This window comes from Beta vulgaris, chromosome 8 (genome assembly GCF_026745355.1).
Source record: "Beta vulgaris subsp. vulgaris cultivar EL10 chromosome 8, EL10.2, whole genome shotgun sequence".
NCBI lineage: Eukaryota > Viridiplantae > Streptophyta > Magnoliopsida > Caryophyllales > Amaranthaceae > Beta > Beta vulgaris.
The window spans coordinates 18,003,688-18,013,248 of NC_079209.1; the positions used below are offsets into that span (position 1 = coordinate 18,003,688).

General features: G+C 37.5%; 1 protein-coding gene across 1 annotated transcript; it reads left to right on the forward strand.

Moving 5' to 3' along the window:
• Positions 1-1,860: 1,860 nt before the first annotated feature.
• On the forward strand, positions 1,861-8,793 carry LOC104882944 (BES1/BZR1 homolog protein 4). The gene is made up of 2 exons (XM_010667379.4): positions 1,861-2,217; positions 7,474-8,793. The coding sequence occupies exons 1-2, from the start codon at positions 2,005-2,007 to the stop codon at positions 8,248-8,250; spliced, it is 990 nt and encodes a 329-aa protein (XP_010665681.1). The 5' UTR covers positions 1,861-2,004; the 3' UTR covers positions 8,251-8,793.
• The last annotated feature ends 768 nt before the right edge of the window (positions 8,794-9,561 follow it).

Here is a 9,561-nt window from a genome sequence, read left to right on the forward strand (position 1 = left end):
CTCTAGCTGATTTTATATACATGACAGAACTTCTCAGGGTCTCATTCATGTTGTTGAGAAGCCAAGCAGTTACCATGCTATTGCAAGCTTGCCAAGCTTCCATTTTCACATAATCTTCACTTGGCTTAGTCAAGGCTCCAGTAACAAAACCAAGTTTTCTCTTTGTGGCAAGAGAATCTCCATAGACCTCTTCCAGGGCCTATAGTCCGCAATTCCAGTTAACTGAGGGTCAACTTTCAAAGAGTTAGTCCCCTCAGATGGATGCATATACAGAGGACTATTAGAATATATCAATGGTAGTTTTTGAGGTTGATCCTCCAACCATTTTTAGAGAAGATAAAAGATGAAAACTTTAACTATTTTAACGACGTAAAAGATAGAAACTTTATACAATAAATTTCTACTTACCTTTCTCCAGCTCGGATACCATGAAGATTTTTATAGAAATAAGGAAAGGTAAGATAATCTTACTGTTGTAATAAGCATCAGCAACAGAAGTTTTATGTATAGAGGTTGGTAGCTCAATGATGGCTTCACCTGAGGTTTTGTATATGTTTTCTTGATGTTTACAATGCCTTAGCAGCAGTATAGATACTACGTTACAATCCCAAGAATGATCCTAGTCCATGATGCTAGGAAACTGACAACAGACACTACATACAAAATAATGTATGTGCTGATACTACTCGAGTCATGTGCACAACACATGTTTATTACATTTCTCATATTATTTTCTCTTACAAGAGAGAAACAGAGTCACCACGAAACTCGCCAAAGGCGGCAAACAAATGCTCTGTCATTTAGGCTATTGTATGTTCTTTAGAGGCGGCAAACTCGCCGGATGACGACTGGGATGATAACGTGTGGCGGTGGTGAGGACGAAATAGGTGGTACTGGTTGAGAGATGATGACGACGAGGCGAAAAGACTTCGTCGTGGTTGTGCGGAGGGAGGGAGGTACAACGTCAGTTGTCTGGTGGAGGGAGGGTAGAGTGAGAGAGGGAGGAGTGGTAGCGATTGGGCGGCGATGAGGAAGAGTGAACTGGGAGAGAAGGTATGGCGTGAGGAGTAGTAGATCTCAAGATGAAGAGGAAAGAGAAAGGAGTAAAATGAGGGAGACGAGTGAAGCAGTTGAAGATCAGGATGAAATGAGGGTTAAGTGCCAACCCTAGCAGGTTTTGTGAAATATAATGTGATATTGTTGCAGTTTCCACACAGAATCGTAATAATAGATTAAAATTTTATTACAAAAATAATATTTTAATATACCTGCAGTTATGGGTGGAAACCACACCAATAGATTTGGTCAAACTAGTCAATTAATTTTGAAAAATGATCGTTCTTATCTATTGTCGCGGTTTTCACACAAAAACACAACAATCTATTATTTTTCGAATTGTCCTTTTCTTTTAACGCGATTTATTGATGCGTATGGGTAACCGACTAACCACATTAATAAACAATTATTCTACTAGTGATAAATGGAGATATTTTGAGTTAATCAAATGGAGAGTGACACTGAGAGTAGTATAAATCAGTTAGTTTAGACCAGATATTTTGAGTTGATCAAGCTAAGTACTTAGCCAAGTACAATCAATTTCGCCATAAACAAAAACGACGTCGCATAGCAAATTAAACCATCAAATAACGGTGATTGGGCCCCACACTTGATGACTTTCCTAGAACCCCACTACCTTGTGATTGTAGTTTGAAAAAAACACCAAAACCTCACCACGTGCAAGACGACCCCTCCCCCCCTAATTCCGGGATAATACTCCTCCCTTTCTTTTAATGGCAATTTCCGTAATTACCCCGCAACTCCACGCCCATTTTTCTAACACCACCCTCCTCATTTTTCTATACCTCAATTCTCTCTCCTCCCACAAAACACACACACCCAAACAAACCACAACTCCTCCACTTTCTCTCTCCTCATTCACCCCTTTCTCTCAATAAACCACGTTGTTTTGCGGTAACAAGGGGTGGTTTACCGGTGACCGGAACAATGACCGGAACTAGGATGCCGACGTGGAGGGAAAGAGAAAACAACAAAAAGCGTGAAAGACGACGTCGTGCCATTGCTGCTAAGATCTACACTGGACTTCGTATGTACGGCAATTATAAACTTCCTAAACATTGTGATAATAATGAAGTTCTTAAAGCTCTTGCTAGAGAAGCTGGTTGGGTTGTCGAAGAAGATGGCACCACTTACCGTCAGGTGAACCATTTATTATTTCCCCCTTGTTTTTTTTTTTTTTCAAGTGGTCGTTTCGTTAAATGTCGGAAGTATGATTTTACATGAAATTATAATGTCAAGAAATTATAATTCATCGGAAGTATAAAAAAGTACAACTTCATTAATCGAATTTAGAGTTAATAGATTATGACTTTATGAGAGGTCGTGTCATTATAAACTTATAGGAAATTAATACCAAGTGAGAGCTTAATATTATTGACATCACCTGATCCCATAAGTCGTAACTCTACTTGTATGTGGTTTCATCTTATCTTTTTTTTTCTATTTTAAGAAGGTGTATGCTATATGCAGGCGTTAGGTTGTATATAAGACATAAATATATTACTTAAAACGGAAATAAGTTGTGAATTTATGAAAAAAATTTGCATCAACTGAAGTAATAAATGATTAATTAATGCAATTTATCTCTAGACTGCATTTGGTTTTTTCCTTTTAAGAAAACAAACAACTAGCTTTCTATTTCTCGAGTTTTTTTTTTGTCAACCAAACAAACAAGTATAATATAGGAATGACAAAACTTCTTAATTCACTAGAACTCAAAATACAAATGAAAATTGAAATTCTTTTTAGTTTTTTAGTATTTGGTGTAAGATTGATTTTTGCTAGAATGAATTTTGGAGAAGATTTGATGAGATAAGGGTTAAGGTAGAAAATATGCGAATGGTGTACGGTAGATCCTTGGTCTGGCTTCTCGAAGACTCTGCTCTGCTCTTCTGTGCTCGCATTACGCAGCAATCGGATCTGAATTGCAGATAGATTTTATTTTTGCAACAAATTGAAAAAGAGAGAGATTATTATTACATAATGTGACTTGATTGCCCTTTACTTTTTACCTAAATTACCTTGAGTTTGTGAGAGGAATTATTTTATGTTTTTCTAGGGGTTGAATTGTCATATTTACTTTATTTCCGCCATTGCTGACGAAAATAAAGGTGGAAACCGAATCCCCAACTGATTGTTTGCTCTTGGGTGAACTTTGTCGCTCTGTCTTCATTTCTTTCTTGGGATTCCAAATTTCCTTATTAACCCAGTGGTGAATTTCCCAAATTGTCCCTAAAAGATTTACTATTGATAAGTTATGTTCAACAAATATAAGGGTTAAGACACTAATATGATTAATAAGTTCAAATAAGTTAGAAGAAAAGGGTTATAGACCTGGTAGTACTTAGGAAACACCAACACATTGGCTGGTAAGGCATGCATAGCATGTAAAGAAAATACCCCAGCATTACCGCTAACCTCAGGGGCAAGGGGGAGCGTTCTATCCACTTGAGCTAACTCCTATCCGTTTTTAAATTTAGTGTATGATTTCTCTAAATTAAACGTATTTTTACTCAAACTTATTTGTGCTAATTTCACCAGGAGAATATTCTTCTTAAATTTAATTTATTATTATTGAAATTTATTTAAATAAGTTGAGAAGTTTGTCGTCCACTTTAATTGATTTCGTCTAAAAGTATATTATTTTAATATTTTCACTTATTTTATCCAAAGTATATTGTTTTAGCTTATTTTATCTTAATTTAATTCTTTGAGAAATTTTTATTTTAATCTCTTTGTGTGTTAATTTGATTGAAAAATCTTATTTTATTTGAAATTGTTTGAAAAAAAATCGTCTCGTCTAAACTCTTACGTGAACTTATACTAACTCATTATGTTTGAAATGAAGTACAAATAAACATTGACGAGAATAAACCCTTAAATTATAAATTTACATCTATATTTATGAAAAAACATTTATGATCTTTGTGAGATTTTTACAAGTGTATTCTTCATTATACAATATGTGTACCATTTTCCTATTTTGTATGTTTCACAAAAATTGGAGAGAACAAACCCTAAAATCATAAATTCACATTTATATATAAGAAAAAAACATCTACAATCTTTGTGAGATTTTTACAAGTGTATTCATTTCATTATACAATATGTGCACCATTTTCTTCTTTTGGATATTTTACGTATATGCACCATTTTCTCCTTTGGATGTCACGATACATTCATCTTTTTAAAACTTAATCACATGAGTTTAAATAAAAATTATAATTCTCTCTAGTTCCTCACTCTTGGTTTGAGTGTCATATTAATTTGGTATATGAGAATCATTTAAAAGTTTAATGGGTGGGCGCTCCAACCTCTCAACCTCATGGTCGGGAGTTCGACTCTCATCAACCTCATATAATCTTTGAAAATTTTCTTATAGATTGAGATTTTATTCTTACTTCCTCGTTCATGAGGATTAAGCATATTTAGGCCAGTACGTTACGAGATGAAATAAATATATAGAAATGACACATGTATTATATTATGACACAATTTCTAAAACCTCTTATAATTAACATATTAGTAACGAAACGTGTCTCTTTGAGAGGGGCAAAACAGCAAATGAGGCAATAATAATCTGTCTGCGTAGTACCAAGGATGTCTTAGTCTAATAGGGATATCTTGGCCTAATGGTTAAAGGTGCTATGAACGATAGGTCATAGGTTTGATTCCCCCTCCTCTTTTTTGTATTTTGTATTGCCTTCTTGGCTCATATAGATAGAAAAAAAAAAAAGTCCGCATAGTGTAAGCACTAAGCAGTAAGCAGGGGTAGTATAGACAATTAATTGCGGTGAAGGTAAATTTTTTGATAATTAACCGAGATTCCCGGGGATAAATACTTTAGCAAACACGAGCATGAGCATGCGTGGAGGAGAGAGAAAGAGGGGAGTTGGCGAATGTGGGGCTAAAGGTGGCCATGGGCCGGGCTGGCCCGTGGGCTGCCCGAGCCCGGCCCGTTTTCGGCCCGGCCCGGCCCGAGCCCGCTATGGGCCCGGCCCGGCCCGCTAGCCGTAACATGGGCCGTGGGCCTTGCACGTTGGGGGATTTTAGATTTCGGCCCGGGCCCGGCACGAGCCCGTGGGCCTTGCAAATTTTTTTTTTTCAAAAGCTGTGATTTTTGGACCAAGCCCGCGGTGAGCACGAGCCCGGCCCGCCAGGCCCGTGGGCCGGGCCGGGCCATGGACAAGTTTCCCATAATTTCAGCCCGGCCCGGCACGGCACGAGTTTCATGGGCCACGGGCCTGGCCCGGCCCGTATTCCACTTCAGCCCGCGGGCCTGGCCCGTGGTCAGGCCCAGCACGGCCCATGGCCAGCTCTATGTGGGGCCAACAGGAAACGTGACTCGTGATGACACACCTGTGGGATATGTGGCCCACTTTTCTACTTGTTTTTTTTTCTCTTTTTGTTCAGTTTGGTCAAGGAGGGGCCAAAACGGCTGCTTTTTAGATTATTTTTATTGGTTGGTTTTTGGGGTTATGTTTAGTTACTAATCTGTGAAACCGTGTGCCAATTAGTATAAGCTGGACCGAATTTGCCGTGTTTGTTACGCTTCAAATGCGAAGTGTTTTGTATGTGTTGAATTTGACTTTTTGGCGTTTGGATGTTCAATGTTGTGCTTCAATTAATTGATTCAACGTGGTATGTCACATCCAATTATACATGATTCTTTTTCTTCCATTTTTTTTTAATTAGGAAAGATAATTGATTCGAAAACCAATTCTTGGTACATTACTTGTTTCTAAGGCACAAGGTTAGAGGTTAGGTACAACGCTAAACCGCACAAAAGTAGATGCTTCAGCAAATGGTTGGGATGATATTCGAACCCTCGACAATGCTCTGGAATTCAGGGTGGATTCTTTTTTTCATGGGTTTTTCTAATCATATTTTGGAGGATCACTTAAAATAATTCGAACTCTTATTTCTATCATTTGGCTAATCCATTTTCAGTGCATTGTTCGGATATTTTTTTCGAGTGTTTATTTTCGGGAACATGGTAAATAGTTGAAATTATTATGTCAAAATTGTAAAATTAAACCAATTTTAAGTAAATTTAACAACAGGATTATAATTTATACATGGAAGGTTAGATTTTATTTGAAATGGAGTACTAAGGTAGATATATTGACTAGGTTGATTGGTGTACTTTTGAAAAGGATGATGAAGTGGAGACTTGGTCAAAATCCAATCTTATGTTGAAGTTAAATACTCCATGAAATATGAAAAAGATTGTTAGAAAAATACATGATATGGTAAGGGTATCCAGATGGTATGTGTGGCTAATCTCTAGGAACATGGTGGAAAATGAGGCTGGTGGGACTAAACATCCAATTTAGGGTTTTGGACTTTAGAGGAGACAACTTGAGTGTTAAGACCTACATGGGTCCTATGCATGGGAGTATGATGTTTAGAGGATAAGAGACAAAAGCTCATGGTCAATATTTGGTCATAATTTGTGTGCTACACCTCTTTTTTTTTGTGAATCTTTTTTAAAGAAAAAGATTTGTCAACTAAACTCAATTTCTTTTCCATATGAATAACTTTACCTTCTAATAATCATGTAAGACATACAATAAAACCTGATGTAATTGATTACCTTGCATAGTAAATATCCAGAGTCTATCCTAAACAGTTGAATTTGGGATCTCCGTGTGATGCATCTGGTTTTCTGTCAGCAACCCTGACTATGTGTGTTAATATGTATTCCGATCTCTGCTGCATGCACAATCGCTGCTAATCTTAGAATGGGTTTTCTACCTAGGAAACTACAATGCGTATGCGATGACTCGTAGTAACTATGAACAGACCGGTAGCCAGTAGCATTCTTAGTAAAATTTGCCAGTAAGCTTGACTAAGAGAACTTCGAAGCTGCCTAGACTGTTTGAATATGAAAAACTGTATTTGGCTAAACATGAGATAGGAATGTATGGGAGCTTCAGAGAGTACAGTTACAAAAATGTCCCAACCAGAGTCTCATGAGACAGAAATTTAGCTAACTAAAATTTAGCCAAAATAACCTTATTCGATATTTCTATCAATATAGCCAGTTGAATATGCTTATCTAGATTTTGCTTTAGGTGTCACTTAGCTATCACTATCAGTCCTGCATAGAGTTGGGTATTTTTGCTCCTTTTTTTCATTCATTACAGTCACTAGCTGTGTTTCCTTTATAATCCACTAGATGATCATGAATCATGTAACTGTATACGTTCTCTGATGTGAGTGATACCCATCCCCTCAAAAAAATAAATAAATGTGAGTGATACCCAGCCAAATTTAAATTTGTAGTCCGGATTATGGTCTTTTGGACTAGTGCAATGTCATGAGCTGTTTGAGAATACTGGTTCCTTTTAATTTCTCTTGATGTTTCTTCCTAAAAGAAGTAAATTTTTGCAGGGATGCAAACCAATGGAGCCCATAGATATCATTGGTGGCTCAGCATCAGTAAGCCCATGCTCGTCATATCCAGTCAGTCCTCGAGCTGGTGCATCCTACAATCCTAGTCCCGCTTCCTCGTCATTCCCGAGTCCCGCTCATTCATACTTTGCTCCTAGTGCTAATGGCACTACCGATCCTAATTCCTTAATCCCATGGCTAAAAAATCTGTCTTCCTCCGGCTCCTCATCCGCGTCTCCCAAACTTCCTTATATTTATATGCCTGGAGGTTCAATTAGTGCTCCTGTGACACCTCTACTGAACTCACCAACCTGCAGAACTCCTCGAAACAAAAATGACTGGGATGATAATAACGTCGCCCCACCATGGGCCAACCCAATGAACTACTCCCTGCCTTCTTCCACACCGCAGAGCCCTGGCCGCCAAACCCTTCCTGAACCTGGATGGCTTGCAAATATCCAAATCACACAGGGTGCGCCCGCGTCTCCTACATTTAGTCTTGTATCAACCAACCCATTTGCCTCTAGAGAGGAGGTGATGGCAGGCGGGGGTTCAAGGATGTGGACCCCAGGGCAGAGTGGGACATGTTCTCCCATCATTGCTGCTGGGCCTGCTCGTACAGCAGATGTTCATATGTCAGACGGCATTGCAGCCGAGTTTGCCTTTGGAAATGGAATGATGGGAGGCCTAGTTAAGGCGTGGGAAGGAGAAATAATTCATGAAGAATGTGTACCTGATGACCTTGAACTCACACTTGGAAGCTCAAGAACTAGGTGATAATTGCATTAAAACAGACTCAGTTCTGTGAAACATTACAGGTCAAGAGGTAAAACCTGCTTCAGCATACTTGTCCATGATTATCTGAGAACTTCCCGTGTTTGCTCGAATGCATTTCCTCAGATCGCCGATGGTTCGGTTCACTGAAAAGAGACTGTCTTGCCCGTACCATGAGGAGAAGAGCAGAGAGAATCTAGATGGTTTTGTCATGGGGGTCTTTTTTTCTTTGTTTATTTTCCTTTTTGGTCCTGGTTGAGTGGTTGTTTTACCAAAGTTGAAGAAAAAGGGGGAAAAAGAAAAAGAAAAAATCACAATACCTATACAGCATTATTTATTACTCCTGTGATTTGTTTTAAGACTGGATTTGTGCTTAGAAGCCATGAATACCAAGTAGATGATTGTGTAGTCCTGAATTAAGATTTGTATTGTTGGTGAATCATTTTTTCTTCATTACTATGGCTCCATGGAACCATGACGTTGTTTGGCAGCGTCGTGCGACTCAAAGCCATGGCAATATGATATTGATAAAGAGTTTAAATTGTATATCAGTGAAAAGAATATGAATGAAAAAATAAGCTCAAAGTAGGGATCAGGGCAATTTTGTATATCAATCATCATCATAGTTCCTAAAATTAGATACAACTCGAGTAAATCATAGAGTAATTGTTACGGCAAAGACGTGGGATTATCGGCTTAGGGCAATATAGTTTTTATCACTTATTTGCTGGTATTTAAGTGATTCGCAAATAAACACGGATAAAACAAATACAAAGATCTATTTTCAAAACTCGGAAGATGACATACAAGAAAAATCAAAAGTGACATAAAGATGAAAAAACAACTAATAAATTCAGTGGTGGATCCAGGATTTTAAATTTGTGGGTTCGAAATATAAAGATATAAATCAAATATTAATATGGCTGATAATAAAAAGGGTGTTAAAAAAATATTACGGAGTATTACTTAAGTGTAAATTATAAACTTTTTCTACTTTTGTATAAAATTTTCATGTACTAACTTGATTTTTTAAAAATAAATGTTACTCTTTAATAAAATATTTCACACATTTATTATTAGAGTGTAACATCGTTACGGAGGAAGTATATATGAGTTTTAGAAAAATGAGAAGGGGAAAAAAGTTCAAGTTAACATATTTATAGATGGGAAGTTGCAGGCAAAGGAAAAAAAAAGAAGCAAAATGTTGAGGAGCATACTCGAACCCATGATCAAAGATACAAGTAGTTTAATGCAACGCGGGACTTTGGACTGGGAGCAAAACCAACGATCCATACCCAATTTTCTTGCTTTTTT